Genomic DNA, 25,995 nt, shown 5'->3' with positions numbered 1-25,995 from the left:
AGTCTGTTTTTAGCAGACCATCATGACTCCTGAACAGTGTCTCGTTATTGTATCCAAGAGACAACTATCCCCTCAAACTTGAATTTAAAACAACTCAGAACTAGGGATTTTGATTATAAATACTGCTTTATTCTGATGTAACTAGGAATTGGCCACACTAAGCTGTACTCCAGTGCTCTGCCCAGGCTTCCCTCCCTGTGCCCCTTTCCATGGATGGCAAACTGATCCAGTAGCTTAGTTTCAGTGGCTTATCCCAAGAGGGAAGAATGCTTTGAGAACTTGGGCAGTTTGAGCAGGAGAGAGATTGGAATCCTAAATTCACCATCCAGTCTTCCAAGTTCAGCCGTTCCTGAGAGTGACACCGGTGGGTGAGGTCTCATCCAGGGAGCACTTGCATTCCAGTGTTACACAGGGCACACAGCAAGGGCCCTTACATGGTTAGGACAAAAGCTTTATAGTGCTTATTACCACGGTATTGGGCAACTGCCGTGCTTAACCATGTGGACCATAGACACTGGCCCAGTACTGAGTCTGAATAACTACAAACACAATGATGGAAAACAAAGAGCTATTTCCGGAATCAGAGAATTGTTAGCGTTGGAAGGGACCTCTGGAGATCATCCAGTCCAACTCCCCTGCCAAGGCAGGGTCACCTAGAGCAGGTAATACAGAAATGCGTCCAGGTGGGTTTTGAACGAATCCAGAGGGAGACTCCAGGACCTCCCTGTTCAGCCTGTTCCATTAGTTTAGCTAATACAGCTGCTGCTAAAAACTGGAACTGAGGTTCAGCTCGTCTCCTAAAATGGCAGCATCCCGATGTCAGTGCAGAGGAGCACACTGTCCAGTCCGCTGCCCACGGGCCCGCCGCGGCACCCTCCGGTACCTGGGCCGGGCCTCGCCTCGCCAACAACCCGAGCAAGAAGGCGGACCCAGGCTCATTCTACATGGCAGGGCCAACCCCACTAACGCGGGGAGCTTGTCCCTGAGCCCGAGCGGGGGGTCCCGCGGGGCGGCAGGACCCGGGCACTACCGCATCCCCTCAGGTGCGGCGGGAACAATGAGCAGCACAGCCAAAACGAGCCCCGGCTGCGCGCACAGATCCGCTCCCGCCGCGCACGCCTAAAATAGTCCCTCTTTGTTCAGCAGCGGCGAAGGTTCGGCTGCACCCATGTCCTTCCGCCGCGGCGCTCCCGCGCCCGCCCCCGGCGCTGCCGGCGCAGGCGGGGCCGCCGGGGCGGGGCCGCGGCCCTTTGTGCTCCCAGAATGCACCAGCGCCTCCTCCGCGGGAAACAAAAATGGCGAGGGGCTGCGCTGGGGCCGGGCTGCCCGTGAGGCGGGTCTGACCGTCCCCCGCCGCCTTCCGCAGCGGGTCCGCGCCCGGGGGGCCCGCTGCGCACCGAGCGCCCGGCCGCACCGCGCCGCGCCGCCGGGGGAGGCTCCCGAGCTCGCCGATTTCCCTGTATGAGGCAGTTGGCACCACTGGAGAGACCGAATGAGGTGAGGGGTGGGGGGGAGGGAGGGGCGGCCGGGCCCGCGCGGTGGGAGGCGATCCCCGCAGCCCGGGCCGCCGGTGCCGCATCCCAGCGCCACGGCGGGGAGTGCGGCGAGGGGCCCCGCTGCGGCGCGGGGGGCCCCGAGGCCTTGGGGGGAGGGGAGGGAGCTCCCTCCGAGCGGCCGCTGGCAAGCGAATGTGAGGGGTCAGTGGTGCTTCTCGGTGACCAAAACAAAGGGAGGGAGGCAGCTGGCCGGTCGGCGGCGAGGCCGGGGGTTGCAGCGGTGAGGAGCCATCAGCCTCGCGCCAGCTGGATTTTCATCTTCTCCTTTAAGGATATTGTCCGAGTAGGCTGCGTTCGCTCGAGTGCGAAGAGAGCAGCAACACAAAGAGGTAGTGGTGCTCGTTGGTAACTTTGTTGGGGGGGGTTGTGTTTTTTGTTTCTTTTTTTTTGTTTGTTTGTTTGGGATGGGGTTTTTTTGTTGTTGTGGTTTTTTTGGGTTTTTTTGGGTTTTTTGTTTTTTTTGTTTTTTTCTGCAACGCCTCACCTCTTTAATTTCTGTCAGCTATGACGATTTGAATGCACGGTAGGGCTTTAGTCTGCTACAGTGTGGTAACTGTTGCTGGCTGAAAGCATGTGCAGTAATGCATTTTGATTTTTTTGGTATTGAATTCTGTGGAAAGAATGGGCTGATACCTCTTTTAGTGAAAGAGAACAATATGGGTCTGTGCTGGATGTTCTGGACACTGATATTAGTGTTGAAATACGAGGGGTTGTCATTCATCCATGAAGTATCAGGGTGCTATTAGAAGTCGAGGGCCTGCATAATTAAGTGAAAGGTTCTGCCAGGAAAGCAGTGTAGCCTTATGGTGATTTCTAGAATTTGTGATAGACCCAGCTTATCATAACTTTAAAGGTCAAACGTAGTAATGGATGATGACATGGTTTTCTCCTGATTTAGAGTAAGGGAATGTGATCAGTGATATGCACTCAAACTGCCAAAAGTGTGGGATAGTAACTAAACAGTTTCGCTGTTGGTTTTTTTTTTTTTCTTTTGATCTCTAGTCAGGTTGGTAAAAGTTAACCTGGTAACGTTTGTCCCTTTCTTTGAGAGCTCAAATTACATTTAATTTGAAAAAAAAAAAGAGATTAAAAGAGAGGGGGGGGAAAGTTTAGTTTCTGTATTAGAATACAGGTTAGTGAGTTCATAGCTTTTCATTTAGAGGAGAATAAGGGAAAACAAAGATTGAGAGTATGAAAGGAGATGCATAATATAGTGAAAATGAGAAGGGTCTTTGCAAGGAGGTACAATCTGTGAAATGTAAATCTGTACTGAGAGTATAATGTTTTCTGCAGTTAACCCTTATTTTGTCAAGTACAGGTGTGTGGCTTCTCAACAAATTGCCTTTTCTGTTCTGGAAAGAAGTTTAAATCGGATGTAGATGCTTCTCATGTGACTTAATATGCCTAGTCAGCAGTGAGTATATGTATTTTTTAATAGGTGAAAGAGACATGTATTGGTAGTTAGTATGAAGTTATGTTTGTCCCTCCCTGCACCAGAAGATCAGGTAAAATTTATGAGAAGAGTAGCTGTAACAAATGAGTTCCAGTTAATTCCTAGTAGACAGTGGACTTTTGTATTCCCTGGAGATGGATGTGAAGTAATGTAGAGGCACTAAGGCATATTTTGTGCTCCTCACGTGAGTTGTGGAAGAGGAAGCTTGGAGATGTGACTAGAAGCCAATATGAATCTTCTCTTAGTTCGTGAATTGACCACATATTTTGTGCAACTGGCCGCTGGCCTTGCTGCAGACTTGGTTTCACCTTCTTTACAGGCCTTCCTTGCCGGAAATGGAGGGGAAGTGTGTCTTTGAGCAAAACACAACAGGAGAAGAATTGTAAAACCACAGGTATTGCTGGAGATGTAATCTCCATGGAGGAGTGAAATCAAGAAGCTTAACTTTCTTTGAGAGAAGGAGAACTAATGATGAGAGCATTCCTGATGGGTCTGGACATACTTCATTCACTATCTGTCTTCAAGGATAATACTACTTTACTTATGTTTCAGATCTATTTGTTTTTTTAATTCTGTGGAATGCTTATGAAGGTTGCTGTTTTTGTAGACTAACCTTAAAGAAGAAAACTTACCATTTTGGGGTTTTGGTCAGCTCTGAAATCATTTTCCTTCCCCACTTCTTCCAGAGCAAGTCAGCATGTTGTCATCTCTTTAATTGCTGGGATGCGTGCTCATACTCCCGCAGGTGTGTTGCTGCATGTACTGGATTTGGGTATTGCAGAAACCCAAGAGGCAGTTGCTGTATTCACAGATGTGCTTAGGATACAATTAAGGGAAATTCTGATTGAAAAGGTGTCCCGTGACCTGGTACCATTGTTTTCTCCCTGTACCTTCTGCCTCTTCTTGTACAAACACGTGATCGATCCCAAACAAATGGCTCTTGCGATACATGTCTGCCCTGTCCTATTTCCCTGCATACTAAATATGTAGAGAAATATGTTATTCTGTAATGATGTTTTAAACTGTAATGCTTTCACTATTTATATCAAATGGAATTAAACCACTTATTTAAAATTTCTTGAGGGAGAATGTGAGCAAGTAAAAACAAAATTAGAAATGATTATAGTATTATGAACATGGGAGTACACTTATCCTGGTGACTGCCTCTTTTTAACAGTATGGATCAATCATATTAAGGACAGTCATATTTCACAGGGTCAGAGAACAAAACCACAGTATTCTATCTAGATGCTAACAAGTTTTGTGGAGAAGGAAATAGTCGCTTCCCCTCAGTCTTCTGGCTAAACTTTTTTCTGATATGCAACAGACCCATAGATGTAACTGCTAGTCAGATGAATAGGCTGTGAGGCCTCACGTAGTTTTTATTACCAATTTTTTATTTCTTAGAAGCAAAATTTATTACTTTTGTCAGGTAATGTGATGTATATACTTCTGAAAGCATGGATCTACTTAAAAAACTCACTAATGAAAAGATATTATGGGATAGCTGGAGTGTTCCTTAAAAAGTCTGACCAGACAGAAGAATTCAGGGAAAAAAAAATCATAGCCAAAAGGTAAGGCCCTTTGAAAGAATTAAAACCCTTGCCAAAGCCAACCACCCTATTGGGGTAGTAATGTATTATGTGAAATCACATTTGATTGTCATGGGTAGTATTAGGGTTGACTGGGTAAAGCTGAGAATAAGCAAGTTACAATTTTCATATCATATTGACAAGGAGCAGCTTATACAGAATAGTTACCCTGAAATCATTGCTAGGACAAAGTTGTTCTGCTTTAAATGCTATTTTAGCTTCTATCCAGGGTGGATTTGTTAAACTTTCCTCGAGTGGCCTATGAATTGGCTTGCTGCACATTTGAACAAACATGAACTTGACTCATGTAGGCCCATCAGACCAGACTGCTTTCAAGAGCACCAAGGAAACTGTGTGATGTTCTTGTAGGGCTCTTCCTTACTATTACAGGTTGTGGAGAACAGAGCTAATCTGTAATGATTAGAGAATAGTAAATGTTACACCCATCTTTGGAAAGGGCTAAGAGTTCAACTAACCACAGGCTGGTTAGCTTCACTTTGGTCATTAGGGAAGTCATGAAGTCTTCCTGGAGGATGTCTCTGGATGCATGGAAAGGCGATGACTAGTAACAGTCACCAAAGATATCAACCATGGCCTGAACAACCTGACCACCTTCTGTGTTAAAAATGGCAGGGTTTTTAACATGGGGAGAACCTCGTCTAACCTCAGTTTCAGCAAGGCTGAAGGAAGAGATTGAACATGAACTTCATGAAATTCAACAGATAAGAAAGCAAAGTCCTGCATCTGAAGAAGGAACCCCAGGCTAAGATTGGCTGGGGATCTGACAGAAAGCAGAATGCTAGCCAGCACTGTGTCCTGGGAGCTAAGGCAAGTGGTATCCTGGGCTATATTAACAGAAGTAGAAGACTGAGGGGCAGTGATAATTTCCTTCTACACAAAACTTGTTAGACAGCATCTAGATAGAATGCTATATTTTCGTGCTCCCACTGCAAGAGACAGCCAGCTAGGTGAGTTTGGTGTAGGACCACAGTCAGGGACTGGAGCAGGTGCCCTATGAGAGGGGCCTTAGGGAGCTGGGTTCATTGAGCTTCAGGGAGACATAACTGCAGCCTTCCAGCTCCTATGAGAAAGTTAGTGTGATTCAATTAGTCTCTTCACAGCAGTGCATGGCAGGAGGACAAGAGGTAACTGTGCCTACATTGGAATAAGAGAGATTCTGGTGGGGGAGGGAACATCCCCACTCCCCGGGGTGGCAGCTCTGCAGTGGAACAGGGGCCCAGGGTGCTTGTGTGGCCACCTGGTTTGACCTCATGGTTAATGCTATGCTGAGCAGGACTAGAGAGTTCCTAAGAACCTTTCTACCCTGAATTATTGTATTTTCCTAAATGCTTAAAACTGAAAGTAATTTTAATAATGTATTTCTTATCCCCCAATAATTACTCTCTACTTTTCTAGACTGAGGGATGCCTAGATTATGGTCCCTTTGCCCTTCTTTGGTACAGTTGGCTTTTGATTGTACTAGCATGCAAAATAGTGTAAAGATAAGGAGCTCCAAGTGTCTTTTGTAGATGTTGTATGGCACAGCACATTGGAAAAGCAATATTCATTTCAGTCTATGAAGTAGTGTAGAGGATAGACTATAAATCTGGATTTGTACTTTATCCTTTGCTTAATAGAAGTTAATGGCAATGTACTACTATAATGGCCTGTTTACATGTAATTGATTTTTCTTCTTTTTTGTTTTTTGTTCAATTGACCTGTTCTGAAGTTTGGATCTGGGTTGGGGTGGAGGAAGTTAACTTAAGTTTGACTTGTCATCCTGCTAATTTTGACCTGCTAATTTCTGACTCAACAGAATCTTTTTATTTGGGGGAGGAGAGTATGTTTGCCACAGTGAGCAGATAATGGTTGGTATGAGATCCCATAAATAGTGGAGAAGCTGAAAAGAAGAAATGTGGCTAGGATCCAGCATGTCTCCAGCTGTTAATGTAGGTACTAGATCCAAGTCACAGGCAATGTTGGAAACATGGCTTTAGCTTGGTTATGTGGAGCTGGGTAAACAAGCTAACATTATTACTCTCAGACAAGATTAATTTCCCTCTTCTGCTGTCTTCTAGCTGTGAGCACTTGGTTACCTGGCTTGTTTAGTCACCAGATCTCTTTGTACTTTGATTTGTTTTAAGTATCAGTCAGTGAATCCATAGTAAGGGAAAGAAAACTGAGTAGAAAGCTAATGGAGAAGGCAGCTGGTCATTCCAGAGCTGCTGGGAAGGAAGCAAGCTGCTGTATTGGGTAAGCCATGTGTGAAACTGCTATCAGTTTTGTGTGTTCTGAGCCCTTGCTAGACCTCCACTCCCCTCATTCCATGTGAATGTTAACTGTCCTGTTTTAAGGAGAGAAGAACAGGCTGCTGGTAGTTCAGTTTTCCCTAATAAAGGATAATAAAAGGCTAGTTTGCAACTTCAGACCAAAAAAAATTGTGATTAATTAGCAATACCATCATACTTCTGGAACTTGAAGTGATTATCTCTGGTTATCATAAGTCCTATCACTATATTTTCCTTTCCTGTGCGATACCGCATTTCCAGTTTTGAGATAGATCCTAAACCTCTGTGAGTTGTCTTAGTAGAATGCTCTGTGTGTGATTTCTAGTCTGAATTCCCTTTTGATAAATCTTTAAAGTCATCATCCCTTCACTGTGATTTCTATTTACCAGGAATAAATGAGCTCTTTGTCCCACATTGAGTTTTCTCAGTGTATTAAAATTTTCTCTTAGTATTCTTTGGGCACTTTGTTGTTAAAACTTAGTTTCTGGAAACATTAAAGATACTATCTGTGCTCATAGGGTAGCTATCACCTGTTACCATTGCAGCATTTATGAATCAGGTGGTCCTTCTCAAAAAGTTTCCTGAAAGTGAATGGATTGTCAGTGAACCTCACTACAGTTCAGTCATGCAGTCTGGCAGTGCCAGCTGAGGGAGTTTTTGTCCTAGGCTGCTTGTTTGCATTTATTCAGTTGTGCTTACAAACCATTTTGTGAAGCAGATCAGTGAACTGAGATGGCTGGGGGAAAAAAAAAGCCAAACCTGTCCAAGGGAGCTTTTCTTAACAAAAGTTTTTTCATAGCAGTTGTTGAGACTGAAGGAGTACAGTAGTATGAATGATCTTAAGAAAAAGACACTTGGAAACAAGAATGCTCAGTCTTTTTGATCCTCCAGCCTCTTTGCATCTTTTCTCCCAGCTTTTCCCACTTCTTCCTTCAGTAGGATTGCTGTAGAGGAGTAGAGGCACCAAATGAACACCAAAATTTACTAACTGCTAGTAAAGAGGTTAGAGTTACAAGCAAGTCAAAACGAACAAATTTAATTTTAATAAATACAATGCTAGGCATAGTAACTGCTTATGGTTCATAAATCTGACTCATATAGGTAGTTTACTTTGGGAGGCAGTTTGCCATTTCTGTTGACAATTACAATCTTCTGCTTCTGCAACATATTATAAACTAATTCATTAAGTAGATGAATATAAGGTATTCTTCTGTCTGTCTTGCTTGAGAATATCTGTGGCTATGATCTAGACTTCAAGGTGAAAAATTGGTGAGCATTTTCGGTACTTCACGACATCAACTTCTCAAGAAAAGGTGGAAGTTCATTTCTATTTTCAAACTATATCAGTGTGCAGGCACATTTTACTGACTGCTACCACTAACTTCTGAAAGATTGTATGGGTATATAAGTACTTTTCTTTGGTTTTGCATTTTAAGTGTCAGAGTAAGAATACAGTATGACAAACTTAGTATTGAATAATAGATGTAAAGCCATACATGCTGTATGACATACAGCGTAGCTTGATTGTGCAAGTTAAATGAGGTAAGTTAGATCTTTATATTGGAAAATATTTTTTGAAAGACAGTGCATCTGTTGGATATTGTGCAATTATAAGTTCTTGGAGAGAAATGTTTAAGATGGGGAAATTGTTATTTCAAGGTTACTAATTTTGTTGGTAACTATAAATAGTACAGTAGGAAGGTGCTATGAAGCTAATTTTAGGGAAGACTGGAAAGCAAGTTTCTAGGCAATATGGAACCTTAAACTTCTTGCTTGCCAATTTTGAAATTCAGTTTGCCTTTTAACTTCCAGCAAGAGTTTTATTTTAATGGTAGGTGTGACTTTTTGGCATTCCACTACAACAGATAGAGCTGTGACAAGACAGATGGGCAAGTTAGTAACATTTTATGCATGTAGCTTTTACACTGGTCTGCACTGCATTTCTTGTGCGGTAGTTCCAGAGGATACTTCAGAGACACCTACTGTAAGTAACTTAACGTCCTGCTCATTAAAGTCAACTTGTTAAAACAGTAGCTCTTCCTACTTAATCTCAGTCAAAAACATTGAGGGAATGTTTCCCTGGAGAGAAACTTCCTATCCATGTGGAAAGCAACTGTTAAGCTACTGTCAGCCTATTGTGGTAACTAGCCCTATTTTCAGTCTCTGAGATAAACCATAAACTGCCTCAGCAGGAGCTGCTTTCGTGAGCTGTTTAGTCGTCACTTCTGCACTGCCATCACTCACAGAGAGAGCAGTATGGACAATGGAGAAGTGTCTGGTTTATTGGCTCACATTACTGTGTATCAAGCTTCCTCAGGGTCTGAAGCTGCTATTGTGAATTTATGCTGTTGTATAAGTAAATGTATAGATTCATTTAAGTGTTTTGTGCCAGAAAATTATGCACACTTTTTTTTGTTATGATTTCAATGGAGTTGTTAGACAAACTTTTGTACTTAAAAGAATGCTTTTGAAGACTATTTTGAGTATAAAGCTCGTAGTTGTTTTTTAAACGGCAATCTGTACTGTTTATGATAAGTGAATTTGTGTCTTTTTGTGTATTCAGTATGAGATCTTTCGCACATTTTTTCAAGTACTGGAAAAGAAGAGCAAACGTTCCTCCCTTGTAGCACAAATAGCTACCAATTTCTAGGCTAGCCTAGCCAGGTGAACCTAGCTTTTCCTAGGGTCTTAAACCCTAGAAAAACTTCGGAAAGAAAATTTTTGAACCTCTCTGAGAGTAGTTCTGTCAAAACAGTTGTAAACCAGATGTTAGTACTAAGAAAGCAGAAACTTAGTGTCCTGGGCTGCTGTGCTTTTACTCTATGATGGTAAACCTATTTTGAATGCTACATGTATCCTGCTCCATTTATCAGAGGTTAGAGAAGAGCTGAGGAAAAGCAGCAGTAACTTTAATCAGGTTTTGTGTAAGAAGCAGCAGAATTGGTAAGATTCTTTATCTGGGAAATCTGGCTGGGTGGTGGGTCTGAACATTGTTACTGCACCATGAAGAGAGAAGATGGGAAATGACAGTTTAATTTTCTGATGCAGTGATGAAGGATGTCAGATGAAGTGACCAGGTGCCAGCTGTGAAACAAGCCAAAGGTTTTTGTTTGTTCCTCTGGTCTTCCTAGTTACCCATCTGAATATTTTTGTATTTGGGATCAAGCAGGACTTAAATTGGTGACCCAGTTGTGCATGAGGATGCCAGAGGCCCATTATAGCTACTCTTACTGCCATATCATTGTTTAATGTCACACTGATTATAAATATCTTAAAGCAGCTGATTTTTCTTGTGCCCAACCTTCCTGGTTTAAACTGTTTAATATGATACTTTAAGCCATTACCTTTCCAGTTTTACTGTCATATTAAATGGGAATAGTAAATTCTTTAGAGAGAAGATTGCTTTCTCTTTGAAGCTGTAGAGCAACTTCTTGAATATCTGTATAGCAATTCTCAAACTCTATGGGACACTGATTAGTTTACTGCTTTTGTTGGTGCTTTGAGATTAATTCAAATGTTTCTGGTGCTGATAATATACCTAAGATATCTTGAGTGAGGTGAAACTGCTCTTCAATCCTATTTAATTCCCTGATCCCTAACTGTTTGCATCCTAGTTACACATACATGTAGTTTCTAGAAAAAATACATTTGGATATACAAATGGTAGCTTTATTACATAGTCTCAAATTCTGGGTATTACTTATGAAGATTCTTCCTTGTGCACTGTCTGGTCTTGTTTTATAATTTTCTATATTTTGCTCTTTTAATTGAAGCATAGTGTTTCACAGGTAGTCTGACATAAAAGCATGTTCACACTTACATATAAATAGACTATATATTGTGGAATATATGAGGAAAAATGCTTATTGATACAAATAACTCACGATTTTGGGTTTCATGTATGAAGAAATGTTGCAAGATCTGTTGTTTTTCCTTCCTTATTATTTTCCACTCTTATTTTAACAGAGAGGAAAATTTATTTTATGTAAGAAATTTAACATGTAGAAAGTCATCCTGTGCTGTAAAGCTCTATAGCTATGCTTAGTGGCAAAGCATGATTCTGTGTTGGGGATACCTCAGTTAGTATTTACCTTCAGCCAGCATAATGCTTAACCTGTATTATCCCTACCAAGGTAATGCAGTTAGAATTGGCTTAGGACCTTTTTAGCTTCCTTGGAATTTTAGAAAACTGGCAGTGATTTGAGTTTTGCATAAGTAATCCTGTATTGAATGTTTTTGATGTGTTTTTCAATGCTTCTGGTGATTCTGTGAAGAGTCTCTGAGCTAGGAAGTTTGTGTGTCCCCATTCTCATTCACATTAGTTGATTTCATAGAATGCTTCTCTTTCTATGAACTTGTCTTTTTCAGATTTTGTATGCTTGTATAGTAACAGAGGAACTGCTACTAAAGATGTGTAAAGTCAGAAAAGACGAGCAGGTCTTCCATTACCTGAGGTCCTGGAGTCAGTCATACTGGTATTTCCAACACACACTTCTTTTAACCTAATTCTGGTTACCTCTTCTCTTGCTTCCCTTCCTTTAGAGACTCTACAGCGGTGGGTAATTCACTGGTCCATAAGCGGTCTCCTTTACGTCGCAGCCATAAGAGCTCAGCATCTCTGACCAAGCTGTCATTACGTGATGGACAGAAAGCCAAAAAGCCGCTTTGTAAATTTGAGGAAGGTCAGGATGTCCTAGCTAGATGGTCAGATGGCTTGTTTTATCTTGGAACTATCAAAAAGGTAAAGACATTTTTTAACTTCACTGGAGTTGTAAAGTATCACTTATTGTTGAAAATTGCAGTATTATTGTCTCGCTTATGTAGTATGAAATACAGTCTTCTGTTTAGTACTTTTACTCATGGCTTCCACTATATTTCTGTCTTTCAGATAAACAAACTGAAACAGAACTGCTTCATTATATTTGAAGACAGTTCCAAATCCTGGGTTCTCTGGAAGGACATACAAACAGGCAAGAGCTTCCATGAAGTAGTCATTGTTTAGATTACTGTATCTGTTAAAAACATGATTACATTATATTCGTTTATTCTAAAGAGTGGTATAATTTAATGTGATCCAGGATCAAAAATTAGGCAAGTAAGAAAAAAATATTTTCAAACAACTGTCGTTGAAGTTACTGTTTTGTTTTGGGTTGGGGTTTTTTATGTTTGTTTGTTTTCACATGTGTGGGGTGGAGAAGACTTCTAAAAATAATCACATTTGAGTTTGTTTAGATGGGGGTAGATTATGTTCTCTGCCTTAACAGAAAACTCAATTTACACCAAGTTTATGTTCTTTGTACTGTTTTCAGTTGAAACAACATGATGTGGAAAGAAACTAAAACCTGGTAAATCTTATGTTTGAACAGAGTTTTGACTTCTAAAAATTTGAAAGTAACACCATAACTGTTGCAGATAAGAAACCATTACAGGTTTTAGAGTATTTGTGTGGTATAAAGAAATGTGTAGTTATCAAGTGAGGCACCTATTGTATAATACCTTTTTGGTTTTCAGACATTTTGATTGTAAATATTTTTTATAACCTAATGCTAATGAAGCATGGATGATAATTCTTTCTGAAAATCCATTACAATTTCCTCATTCTATAAAACCAGTGGAAATCTGCTCTAGTTCTTGTTGCTTCTTGATGTTTAAGCTAAACACTGTCTACCTGAAGGAGAAGCTTTGTATTTGTAATAGCAAAAAATCAACTGCTTTATTTCTTGAAGCTTGTAAAAAAAAAAAAAAAAAAAAAAAAGCTGTTCTCCTTCTGTATAGTGCTAGTTTATGATCTGATTCATTTATTCTAGCTATCAAAACTTAATGAATGAGTATGAGAAAATTTCAAGTTGATGACCCTTATGGGTCCCTTCCAACTCAGAATATTCTGTAATTAAGAAGCTTGTATTTTAATCAGCTGTTACATTGGTATGTGGTATAAATGGAGCAAGACATAGTTTTGTTTCCAGTTTGCAAACTTATTTTTTCTCTTACCTCTATCTTAACTGTGTGTTTCTGTATGCTTGCAGATATGTGTAAGTAGTAGTAACAGTAGTAATGTTGGATGTTAAGGGTTTAAGGCTGTTTTGGCAGATCTGTCAAAAAGATATGCAAAGTGTGTACATATTTATGTGGAGAGAAACACAAAATAATATAATACAAAAGATATATTAGTTGTCCAGATAGGTATTTTTAGCCTAAATTTACATTCTTTATTCAGTTACTGATTTTTTTTTTATTGTTGATGTTGAGGAACCATGGACTGCATGGTCAGTAGGCAATATAAAGCCTATAAATATCTGATAGCTTACGATAAGTGATATAAATATTTGTAACACAGTCTGTACAAAGTGTTTGAATATGTTCTTACTAAGAAGTTTGGCTCTGTAACAATGTGTTTCTACAATGCATGCATCTGTAAGTGAAATTATGAAGAAGGCTATACATGTGGTAACTGTTCCAACTGCAGATGTAATCTGAAACAAATCACAATCTCGTCTTTGTCTAGGAGCCACTGAGAGTGGGGAAATGGTCTGTACAATATGTCAGGAAGAGTATTCAGAAGCACCAAATGAAATGGTTATATGTGATAAATGTGGGCAAGGTAACTAGATTTTTTTTCTGTTTACTGCATTTTAAAAGATGTTTTGATTTGTTTCACAAAGGAGGATATTTGCCCGGCTATGACTGACTGCTCAACTGATCTTAAATTTTGTAGCCCTTAGTGGCTATTAACAGCTCAGTGAAAGATGATAATCCATGTTAAAGTGACTAACACCTGTTCTGTAAGTCAAGATTATTTTTTTCTACTAAGAAAATTTAAAAGACCATTTTGAATGTGTTACCAATCTTTTTGTTCAGGTTTTTGGCACTTAATGATGGATAATGCCTTATAGTTGCATTGAAGTTATATATAGTTAATTCTGTGTAAGCTTCTTTTGTCATTTTAATAACAGTTTGGCTGATCATTTTTCATACAGGTTACCATCAGCTGTGTCACACACCAAATATTGATTCCAGTGTGATTGATTCAGATGATAAATGGCTCTGTCGACAGTGTGTCTTCGCAACAACAACAAAGGTGTGTTCCTAGAAAAGAAATGTTAATACATCTCATACTGCATCTTTGTTTTTGAAACTGAAACAATAAAAAGATATGGCATTTTTTTCAGAGTTGTCTTTTAATCTTTGATCTGAATGCAAGTTTTGTATGTTGAGAAGTAATGCTGTTTTTAGAAACCGACAATGTTTCACTTTTAAACAAGCATGCTAGTATGAAAACATAAATGCACGTGAAAGTATTTGACTTGAAAGTTATGAAAACTTGTCTACAATCAAATTAAAAGCTTTGGAAGTTTCAGAAGTATAGTATGGTTTTTTGTAAACTGATGTAATTGTTTTGGCCCAGAGAGGTGGTGCGCTTAAGAAAGGACCAAATGCCAAAGCACTGCAAGTCATGAAACAAACGTTACCATATAATGCAACAGACCTTGAGTGGGATGCAGGTCATAAAACCAATGTCCAGCAGTGTTACTGCTATTGTGGAGGACCTGGAGAGTAAGTAAATGGATAATATGTAAGAACTTATCTCTAATGTATTTGCAAACTTTGACTCTTTTCTTGTAGACTTTCTTGTGAACTTGTTAGTTTCTGTTGTGTGTATGTATTAGAAACTGGATGCAAAGTGGGATTTTGAATTCTATATACATTAAGTGTCTCACAGTGGGAAATTATTAATTTCTTAATTAATTTCTTTTCCCATGAAATATTTTGGTTTGTTTTAATTTTGTCATGTGACCATCACAGATCATCACAGTACATTCTGTAATGAGCAAGAAACTTTTTTTTGTGTTGCTATTGTTGATGTGTTGAGTTTGGATGGAATTGTTTGTTAATAGTCTTGGAGTTCTAGGTGTTATTTTTCTGATGTTAACTCAGCTCTGTCGTAAGTCATGAAGATACATGTACCTAGAGATTAGTTTACTAAATTTTGTTGGACTAGACAGCTGTCTGATTCTACCATAGCATCATATCCTGATTTTCAGTTGCTGGCAGGAGAAAGATGGTTTTTTTTCCTCTAATGGTGTTAGAGTCCTTTGCTGGTTATTTTTTACAAGAAAGGCAAGAAGAGGATTTCGTAAGCGGATAGAGATGAGTGATCTGGTGTCAGCATGAATGAGTGAATGAATAAGGTAGTGTTGAAGTTTTGAGGTCAAGGCAAGTAAAGAGTCCCACAAAGAAGCAAAGTTTTTGAGTGTATAGACACAGGACAGAGCTCTAGTTTGAGAATTTTGAGACTTCAACAAACATCACTGTCAGTTTTGCATGGTTCCTTTTCTCAAGGGAGAAGCTGAAAAAGGAAAAGGTGTAAACTATGAGGTTTCTTTTGAGGATTCAAGTAGTTGGATCCCCAGAACAGATGTTTGTGACTTAATGCAGTTGTGTTGTGCTTTAGAAAATAACAAGGAAGCTAATCTGGTATGTCAGAAGGAGCTTGTATGGAGTTCCTGAATTCTTATTATTGAGAATTATAAGGTGTGGTTGTCAGAGTAAATTAAATGGTTTTTCTCTCCTTAATTTAATAACTTAATTAATTATTTTACTAGGCTATCTTTTTCCTAGTCTGTCTTTTCTAGTAATTCATTATGGAAGTAAATGTTACTAAAATATCCCTAGAGATGAGTTTGTTTTATAAACTGTGAAAATCAGTTTGGGTCAAAAGATCTCTTCCTATTTAATTTAAACATAATGAAGAAACAATTTTCAGTAACTTTTTAAACACATCTTGTTTTTCTCTCTGTTGTTGAAGCTGGTATCTAAAGATGTTGCAGTGCTGCAAATGTAAACAGTGGTTTCATGAGGCTTGTGTGCAGTGCCTCCAAAAGCCAATGCTTTTTGGTGACAGGTAAGAAAATTAAGCTGTACTTTATGGTTGTCTTTATTTAAAATGGGAGGGAAGTCTCACATACGAGCTTTTATTAGAGCATCCATAACACAGGAGTATTTTCAAAAATGGGTTATGTTTTGAGTAGTTTATAAACAAGACAGCCTGTGTTCAGGTGCCAGGAAAATACAGTTCATCTCAGTTGAACGGGGGATGCAGTGGTGGGTGGTGGAGAGGTAACCAGTGGAGAGTTGGATTCCAGCTGTTACTGACTTCACTTTGTGTGGAAATCCCTTATACCATAGGTGCTAGGAGATGGAATGCTTTAAAGCTGACCCCTTTAGTGGGCCTATTAGGATAAAGGCTCTTGAGTTCCTAGTGTGTAGGTGACTTACCTCTTACACAAACAGTGGAGTTTGCGCGGAGTTTGCGCGGAGTGGGCTGTTGGTGTTGGGTGTGCAACAGTTCCCCGCACTAACAGCGTAAAGCATTGGAGAGAGCTGGAGGCATACTTAGACTGAGGGGAACTCTACATCCTCTGTTCATGTGTGAGGAGTTAGGACAAAAAGAAATGAGAAAGTGCTGGTCTGTGCTTTTATTTTAAGAGGAACTTTGAGCACTTGCAGCAGATGAAAGAGGAAAACTGGAGAAGAGAATCAAAGAGTATTTAATTAATTATTTATTATAATTTTATATAGGAATTTTGCTGGAATGTTTGTATGAAGGAACTGAGTTAGGATGCAGGAATGTATGGGTCCTTAAAATGCATGTTTACGCTGGTGCACAGGTTTTTGCGTTTGAGAGATTGTGCTGGGGACATTACAGAGCATCTTCATTGATACAGTCACAGGCTGAGGGACTTTCTCAGGCAGAATGAAACAGTGGTAGCAGGATGAAATTGAAGAAGTACCTTGCATCTGGCCCAGTAGGTATCAGCACAGATTACAGAAGTTGTGAAAGTAAGAGAAGAAAGGGACTCACAAATATCACATAGCTGAGTTTTTCTAGCTTGCTTAATTTTCCTTTTTTTCATAATCGGAGTGTTAAAACACTGTGTGTGTGTGTGTGTATGGACACCCACAACCCAGGCACATGTACATATACATATGTATATATTTTTAGGTTTTATACGTTCATTTGCTCAGTTTGCAGTTCTGGACCAGAATACCTCAAACGTTTACCCTTGAGATGGTAAGTATGAATTTTTAAAAAAAAGGGTGAGTTGAATACATGCTTTGTTTTCCTTTTTGGTGTTTTGGTTCTCTTTGCTAAAAAGGAAGTCTACTTGTTAGCTTGAGCTGTTTCTCGAGTCATTCCTGCTGTGTATCTGACCAGAAATAAGTTTATCCTTAACTGTAGAGATAATTTTGTGATTGCATGCTCTTGGGATTCATTCCTGGGATCATTCAGTGAAGTAACAAACAACTACTCACTTGTTGTATATGTGAAGATTGAGATATCAAAGTTAAGTATTTTTTGCACATTTAGGATCCTGCTGTATTATGTAAGCCAAACAAAGTGAGTACCAGAGTACACATCTTGATACATTTTGTAATAGTTTCCGTGAGGAGTCTTAATGGAACTAATCTGTAATAGAAATTATATCCAATGTTGCTAACAAACACATGGTGGAAATTACCTTGCTAAATGTTAATTCACCAAAATACTTGCATGAATTCAGGACCGATACGTTCAAGTATGAATTCAGACTTGCTTACATGTCCCATGGTCCAGACCAGTTTTGGAGTTCGAAAAAATATCATGACAATGAGATGAGGCAGAAATGAAAGTGAGTTTCAAAACAGAAGGAATCATTTGAAGAGAAATTGCAGGAGGCTTCATGGTGTGTCTGGATTGAGTGTTTTAAGTTGGGCTTCATGTTCCTCCAACTGTATCACGCTAATATCTTTTCTACTAAATTGTTTCAAAGGAAAGCAATTGGAAGAAATACACTTGTTTTCTCTGGTTTTTTTTATTCAAATATTCTAGGGTAGATATAGCACATCTATGCCTTTACAACCTAAGTGTTATTCATAAAAAGAAATATTTTGATTCGGAGCTTGAACTTATGGCCTACATTAATGAAAACTGGGATAGATTGCATCCTGGTGAGGTAAGTAGGTGGAATACCCTTTCTTGTTCTTAAATCACAGTGCATACACATGTCCTGAAAGTTAACAACCTATGAACTGTTTTACTCTGGATGTTAAATCCTTTAGTACCTTAAATCTGGTAATCCCAAATAATGAAAAAATTTTTAATTTCCTTGCAGAAATAGAATGGTTTTTAGGTGGTGTATATTTTTCTAAACTGTAAAATTTCTTCAAGTTATCTATGCAGCTAATTACTTGCATAGCAACTTTTCATTACTTAACTGTTTATTCTGTTGCATATCTACCTTCTCCTTTAATTTCATAATTTTTTTCACTACTTTGATATTTTCATGTGCCTGGACCAGAAAATCTAAATGTAGAATTGAATGCAGAGTATATTGTGTATGAAGATGACAGTCAAAGTCTCTAAGGTGTAACACATTATGTGTTAAATACTGTATTCAAAAATTTCTTCTTTCCTTCCTAATTCATACAGTGGGGGTGGTCAGTTTGTGTCCAGGTCTAAAAATTGTTTCGATCCTTTTTCAGTTGGATTCAAAATGTTTTGGTTTAAGTTCATTACTATACTGGTTATTTTCCCAGCTATTTGATTACTGGGCATTTATCTTAGCATTAAAAGAAATCCATTTACTCAAGCAGATTGACTTTATATTTAACTAAGAGGACCAGTGTTGATCTTTGTTTCTGCATAAGAGGTTAGATGCAAAAATTTATGATTTCAGTTCAGATTGGCATACTGCTAGTAGAGTAAGTGCTTTATTTTGTGCATGAAAATTGTTTAGGATTTTGAAGGTTTTTTTAATACATGGCATGTAATGGGTTGAAGTTTTCTAATTATGAGAAAATCCTGCCTTTATACTTCTCTACAGTAAATTCATTTATCTGTAGTCTATTTTTACTAGCACACACAATTTGAGAACCAAGTGTATGTTCGTGGTTTAAATGAGTAACTATTTTTCATAAATAATGGGAAATAGTCTAAACATATTTTAAACTATCAGTTTCAGTAGTTTGTTAGAATGACAAGCATACACTAAAGCATTACTAAGAATTAGTGTCATGAATACATATCTGGTTTACTTTGGTATGTACGGCGTCTTTTACCTAAGTCATATAAAATCCATAAGTCTGTCATATCAAGTTTTGAGCCTTGATTAAAATAAGGCTGCACACAATGTAATTCTCACATCATCTTTTCAATAGAATGAATGTTTTAGCTATCTTATTGTATAGCCTAATAAGTATGTAAGCTGTTTTTAATTTTGAATTTTGTTTTCCTTAGTATTGAGGGAAATGTAGAAGTAATTTGTTTGTTCATTTAATGTAATATTCTTTAACATAATTTCATGTCAGACTGGCTGGTCAGGGCAGTGGATGAGGAGAGTGAAGCTGTCATTGATTTGGAGCACACATGTCATTTTGAAGAAGTTGAAAGGCTGCAGTCCTCTCTGTGCTCTTCCCCCTTCTGCTTTCAATCCATCCATGCTCAATCTGTGAAAAACATGCAACTAAGGGGGAGGAAGGAAAGGGCAGATCCAAAATAAATTAACTCACCTCTTTGTGTTGTTTTCAATTCTTTAATATTTCTACACCTTCAAGGAAACTGCTAGTTTGAAGTCTGAATGCTACATTTTTGTAGGGCTAGATTTTGAATAAATTCATACAAGCTGTATTGAGGAAATTTCAAGATTTTATTCTGAAAAGATTTTAAATGTCTCTCATGAAGTTGGCAAAAATTATCTTGAAAAATCTGATTAACTTTGGTTATAGGGAATGAGGGAAACAGAAATTAATCACAGAAATAATTGACATGTACCATATAATGATTTTAGGGATTTTGTAATCTCCTTAAATTGCCACTGTTAGAAATGACACTTTAGTTTACTTCTCTACCTATTCATACTTGAGTAAGAGGAAAAGGGTTTTAGCTGTAGGTAAGATAGTAGTAAATGATGGAGTTATCAGACCTCCTAAGCCAGTAGTTTTTAACATGTTATTCTTTCGAATGCAATAAATACGTGGCAGTTTTCTGTAGTTTAGTGCTGCAGAGTTGCCAGACCTCTGGATAGCATATGGTGAACATGGAAAACAGGTTGTTACTTTCTTTAGCTAAAACCACTTGAATACCTTCCTTAGCTTTAGCAGTCAGGTAGACTGCCAATCTTGCTCAAAATTGGTTAAGAGGTTGGGGTTCTTGAGTCTATTTACTCAATTATTTAGCTGTTAGCACATTGAATTCTTTTACCTTTTCTCTGTGTCTTGTTTGGTGAGAATTGTGTTCTTTAGGAATTATCTGGTCATTGTTGGGTTTTTGTTGGGTTTCTTTGAGCTGCCAGTGTTGTACAGTCTGGTCTTTAATATTTGTATTAAAAGTGAAACTTAAACTGTTGTCAGCTCTATAATTAAAGGTAAATTTACAAGTTTTGGCATGGCAGCTGGAGATAATAGTCATTTTGCTGGAATTGAAAAGTAGATGTATAAATGTAAATGTAAACAATCTTATTTTACATTCTATTACATAAATGTTGTATCCATTTTATAGTTGCCACCATACTTGTTCTGCTTTTCTCTGTAATTCTTCATGCAATTTTTTCAGAGAGAAGATTCCATGTTTTGAAAGCTTGATAGGGACTAGTTACTTCAGGCTTTGGTGAAAGGAGGGATGTTAGACTAGGCCTTAGCAAAAGGGGCATGAAAATAGACCTACTGGTTTGGGGTTTTTTTTAAATTCTAATAATTTTTCTGTATGTTTTCCTTTTTTTTTCTTATCAAATTGAGTAATATAAAAAAATGGGAATTGGGTCCTGTGGCAGGATTTTGGTTAAAAATTATCATAACTAAGTTCTTTTGTCAATACAGTTACCCTCTGTTTGCAATCTCAGTTAATTTGGGAGTACATACAGAAGATTTTTTGTTAGGAGTCTCGGAAGGGCAATCTGGTGTTACGTGCCCTCATTACACTAAATGTTTGAGATATTATTCTTGTGCTTCTTAAAAGTGAAACTCATTCAATGGTCTGGTCTTGGTCTTGGCATTAATTCTGTGGATGTAAATCACAGAATATATAAGATTACGATTAATATACAACCACAGCATTTTAAGTACTTCACATTCAAATCTGTAGTTACAATGACTCAGAGTAACTGGAATCTTTCTATTACTTAGAAATGACTTCTTAATACTTTACAGCTGGCAGACACACCAAAATCTGAGAGATATGAGCATGTCCTGGAGGCATTAAACGATTACAAGACTATGTAAGTTATTGGTACTTTTGGTTTTAAATGTTGTTTGCCTATTTAATCTGACTTAGGTTATAGTCTTTAATCTATGTAATGATCACTCTGGCTGTAGATAACGTTTTAAATTTTAAATACTGTTTCTATTTCAAACTATAGCATCACATGACTCTTTTGATTGGGACCCAGACTATGAGAAAAAATTGTTTTAACTTCCATCCTCTTTCCACTTCACATTCTGTTTTTGAGAGGGAGGATTGTGATAGGGTTAAAGAGGGGAGTAAAATAGTGTTTGAATGAATATTCTCTTTGCGTAGTTTTGTTTTGCATGTACACTGCTATTTTAAAAGTTGCTTTCCCTGGTATCAGAATTTTAACAATTAATTGAACATCATCTAGGTTTATGTCTGGAAAAGAAATAAAGAAAAAGAAGCATTTGTTTGGCTTGAGAATTCGAGTTCCTCCTGTGCCACCGAATGCTGCTTTAAAGGCTGATAAAGAACCAGAAGGAACTTCTCATGAGTTCAAAATTAAAGGCAGAAAGTCTTCTAAACCAATCCCTGATGTGAGGTAAAATAACCCAGTCATCCTAGCAGTGTTGTGGTTAATTGGGGCTACTTTGGGTATTTTTTGGTGCCTGCAAAAAAGGCCTTTTCTTTGTAGAATGGGTTTTTTAAAAAAATAATTGTAAAGGTGGATTACTCTTAGGAACAAGGTTTTAGGACAAATGTAGTTAACTTTCTATAAGGATTCTTATAAAAAAATCGACATGAGGTTTAGCAGTAAGAAAATAGAAAATGTCTCAACTTTGCTGTCATTTGGGAAACAAAACCTTTTGCCTTACTGGATCTCTTAAGCAGTAATTAGCTAGAATTCTAAATAGATAGTATTCTGTGAAATAGTAGCTTGTATTGGTAAATGTGCCATCTTTTTCACTAAGAGTGATCATATGAATAAATTATATTTAACACTTGTTCATTCCTCTTCAACATTTGGGAATCAGTAATGTCCCTAGAAATACCTTGACTCTGTTGATGTTATTACAAAAACAAAACCACGTAGCTTTTTACCTGCAAATTTTGATTTGCCAGAATCACCTCATTTAATACAATGTTTTAGAAATCAATATCTAATTGTATATTCATTGCCAAAGGAAAATATGTATTCAATGAAAATTATCATCAATAATACAGAATAAAATACCAATTTTCTTCTAGGGAATTAAGTAATGGTATAGAAAGAAAGGGGAAAAAAAAATCAGTAGGTCGTCCACCTGGTCCCTATACAAGAAAAATGATTCACAAAACTCCAGAGTCATCTCCTCTGGTAAGGATATTTCTTCCCCCTTCCTCCCTTCCTTCTAACTGCATCATAAATGTTGAAGAAAAACATAACAAGTTAACATGAATTTATATTCCCCCACTTGGCTCTCAAATAAAATCAATTAAAAAATCAAGATTTAAGTTGAAGTACCTTTTTTTTCCCTGTAGGATAATGAACCAGTTCCGGTGATAGAGAACCCAGCCTTGGAATTACCCTGCACTGTTGGGTAAATTAAAAAAAATACCCCTCCCATAAAGCATTGTAACACTATGTAATTTATATGTTTGCTTCTGAAAGGTCAGCTCAGTTTTTGATATAAGATTATTTTTTTACATGGCAAACCTGTTATCTTGCAAAACAGGAAATCTGATGGAACTGCACATTCATCCAATACCTCAGATGTGGAATCCACAGGTGCTGCCAGTATGAAAGAAACTACCTCATCTAGCATTTCCAGACATTATAGGTAACTATCCAGTTACACTATCTGCTATAAAGATAAGATTTGTAGTGTATCAATTTTGATAAAATATTCTCAGAGTAGAGCTGTAAATTGCGTGCGGAAATATAAAGAAATAGGATGAATGAAAATTAGTCTTTAATGGTTCTGCTTACAACTCACAGGGTGAAGATTTTTTGGTGCTCACTAACCATTGTTTTTGATGTAAAATAAGTGGCTAAGTTACATTTACTGAAAAGAATTAAACTGTGTAAACGTTTGCTGAGCTTAGTTTTCTACTAGTGGTCACAGAAGAACTGATGTGTACTCTGCATTAATTTTAGCAGCTTTTGTTTTTGTAGGTTTGTGTATTCATGTTATAAAATACTAAGTATGCTGTGATTTTTTTTACAGTCAATAGAGCATGGAAAAGTTTTGGCACAGTCTTTATAAATAAATTATTAACTACAGTCAATCTTCCTGCAAGTAAATTGTTACTTGAACTTTTCCCCCTCTCAAGTTCAGCAAATATAAATTTCTCTTTTATTGAGGTACATGGATTCTACTGTTTTGTCTCCCCTTTCTGGTTCATGCTATTAAGTGCTTTCATGAGTAATTTTTGTATGCATTAGTGATATAAATAGTCAGTTTTTAAAAAGCTCATGTTTAATTTAGAGTTCTGAAATTGTTACCTAAGTGCCATACTTACAATTACCTAACTGTGGGCAATAAGTATTTTATGAGTGAAAAACAACAAAAATTATTACATGAGTGGCATGGAAATAACTGATGATACAGCATACATTTTGAATTTCCTTGGAGTTAATGCTGTGGGGTTTTATTTTCAATAGTTTATCTGACTCGAGAAAAAGGACTCGTACAGGAAGAACTTGGCCTGCTGCAATACCACATTTGAGGAGGAGAGGCCGCTTTCCACGAAAAGCACTCCAGACTCAAAATTCAGAAATTGTAAAAGATGATGAGAGCAAGGAAGACTACCAGTATGATGAACTCAATACAGAGATACTTAACAACTTAGCAGATCAGGAGTTACAGCTCAATCATCTAAAGAACTCGATCACTAGTTACTTTGGTGCAGCAGGTAGAATAGCTTGTGGGGAAAAATACCGTGTGTTGGCTCGTCGGGTGACACTTGATGGAAAGGTGCAGTATCTTGTGGAGTGGGAAGGAGCAACTGCATCCTGACTGTAGGACTGAACATTATGTTCACTGCACTGTCATCTGTAAGTACAGTTCATAATGCAGAGCCACGAGAGAAATGGTCTTTAAATGTGTTTCTCAAAAAAAAAACAAAAAACAAAACCAGTTTAGCCTTAACATGTAATTGTTATCATTACAACTCTTGTGATAAAGACTTACCTTTTTAAAATCTGATCTGAGACTTAAATTTTTTTATCTGAACATTGTTAGATTGTTTTAGGTTGGGATATTTTGGGTTACAATTGCTTAAAAATGTGCATGGTGTTTAAAAAAAGATGACATTCTCTAGAGAACATTCCATGGATACAGTTATTGTGATTTAGAGAAAATATTATGTAGATAGCACAAATATTTGAAAAGTCTTGGTTTGTTTTCTTACCCAAATGTTTGCAGAAATGTATTTCTATTTCAATACTTTCTAGATTTCATAAGTGCAGTGTATATAATGCCTACTGAAGACTGTAAAATACTGAAGTTTTCTTTCAAACAAAGTGTAAAAAAAAAAAAAAAAAAAAAGAAAAAATATATTGAGCCTGTAAATTGCTCTGTGACCAGACTTCATTGTCTTCTTAATATATTCTCTGTGTGTGTGCGTGTGCGCGTGTGTGCGTATATACAGAGGTGTATATGCACACACAGACCTGGGCGTGTATATAGATGTGTGATTGTGACCTATGCAATACAATTATGGGATCGGTCAGCTTCTGAGAATACATCCCATAATTCTTTTTTCAGGAATAGTTGCCAGTATTTACACAGCAGCATTTCTTCTCAGGCTTATTGGGTGCTGTTGCTTTTTATGTACTAAGGAAAAGTGTCCAACCAGTGCAGCGTGTTCTGGCAATGGGTGCAGTTATTGATGTTTGTGTGTTCTACATTCCTTTATTTTCTGTTTGAATTAACCATTAAAAGATAATGCAGGATCTGAAGATTTTGAAATCAGTTCTACTGGAAATAACAATTTGAAAGTTCTTGTGGCACTCTGATTGTAAATTTCATGTCCCAGTTATAAAGTATGTTGACAGGAGTTGTGCAGGATTTCTACATATCTGTAGAAACAGTCATATTTTGATAAGTGTAGTATGAACGAAGTGTATTATTGCACAGGGTCAACAAATGTTGCCATTTGAAGTAACATTACTGATTTTATTACAACATTACCTCTTTTGTGTTTATAAAATGTACCAAGTTTTAAATTGATAAGATTATTTTACTTGTTAAAAAAAGTCAAAAAGTCTCTTGCCAGTATTAGATGTTTTTTCTTTGTCTGCTACTTTTGAGGGGGTTTTAGCCAAAGAGTAAACAGAAGAATATTTTTACTTTGGTGGTTATTCACTGTACTGTATAAGGTTAGTTTTCTTACATGCTTACAGTTTGCCACCAAAATAAAATTCTGTAACATTAACAAGTGACAGAGTGGTTTAAAGTGTACTGCCTGAATTAGTACTTATTTATTCCATTACTTGGTTATTTGACTTTTTCTGCTCATCTTGAACATCTTGAAAAGGTGATCTTTTTTTTGTCACCTTATAGCCAAAGGAAGCAGAGAAAGCTTTTTATCCTGTGCTTGGCTTATGGCTGGCTGGGTTATATTAGCTTTATAAAAATGCTAATTACAAGCTCCCACTTCTGTTTACCTTCACTAAAATGTGTGGGTTTTTTCCTCACACCCTCAGCTATTAATTTAATGTTGCCTTGCCTATAGCTGCAATATTTTGACAACACAGCAACTTCATGTTAATTTTTGAATGTTTATATCTTGAGATAATGCAAAATGTAAAGCCTTTGTAACCTTACTCACACCATCTGTATTTGTCTTTATTGTTTCACTTTATCCAAGTCCTTTAATTCTAACTGAACACCAGCAGTATTTTTCATAAAGATTCATT

The 25,995-nt window shown here is 37.7% G+C and overlaps 1 protein-coding gene across 1 annotated transcript; it reads left to right on the top strand.

Annotated features, from left to right (window-relative positions):
• The first annotated feature begins 1,297 nt into the window (after positions 1–1,297).
• MTF2 (metal response element binding transcription factor 2) lies at positions 1,298–25,951 on the top strand. The gene is made up of 15 exons (XM_082286894.1): positions 1,298–1,497; positions 11,432–11,630; positions 11,778–11,859; positions 13,395–13,490; positions 13,867–13,967; positions 14,295–14,443; positions 15,696–15,791; positions 16,893–16,961; positions 17,760–17,883; positions 21,074–21,141; positions 21,523–21,693; positions 22,341–22,449; positions 22,614–22,672; positions 22,808–22,912; positions 23,737–25,951. Exons 1-15 carry the CDS (start codon positions 1,493–1,495, stop codon positions 24,089–24,091), a joined length of 1,788 nt encoding a protein of 595 aa, XP_082143020.1. The 5' UTR covers positions 1,298–1,492; the 3' UTR covers positions 24,092–25,951.
• The last annotated feature ends 44 nt before the right edge of the window (positions 25,952–25,995 follow it).

Source organism: Coloeus monedula, assembly GCF_965178545.1.
Source record: "Coloeus monedula genome assembly, chromosome: 9".
Classification (NCBI taxonomy): Eukaryota; Metazoa; Chordata; class Aves; order Passeriformes; family Corvidae; genus Coloeus; species Coloeus monedula.
This window is presented reverse-complemented; position numbering and strand designations above follow the sequence as displayed.

Excerpts from the sequence above, each read along its gene's own strand:
- MTF2 (XM_082286894.1), top strand. Across the intron at positions 21,694-22,340 it reads AAACCAATCCCTGATGTGAG|GGAATTAAGTAATGGTATAG; the intron begins GTAAAATAACCC and ends ATTTTCTTCTAG. Across the intron at positions 22,913-23,736 it reads AGCATTTCCAGACATTATAG|TTTATCTGACTCGAGAAAAA; the intron begins GTAACTATCCAG and ends TATTTTCAATAG.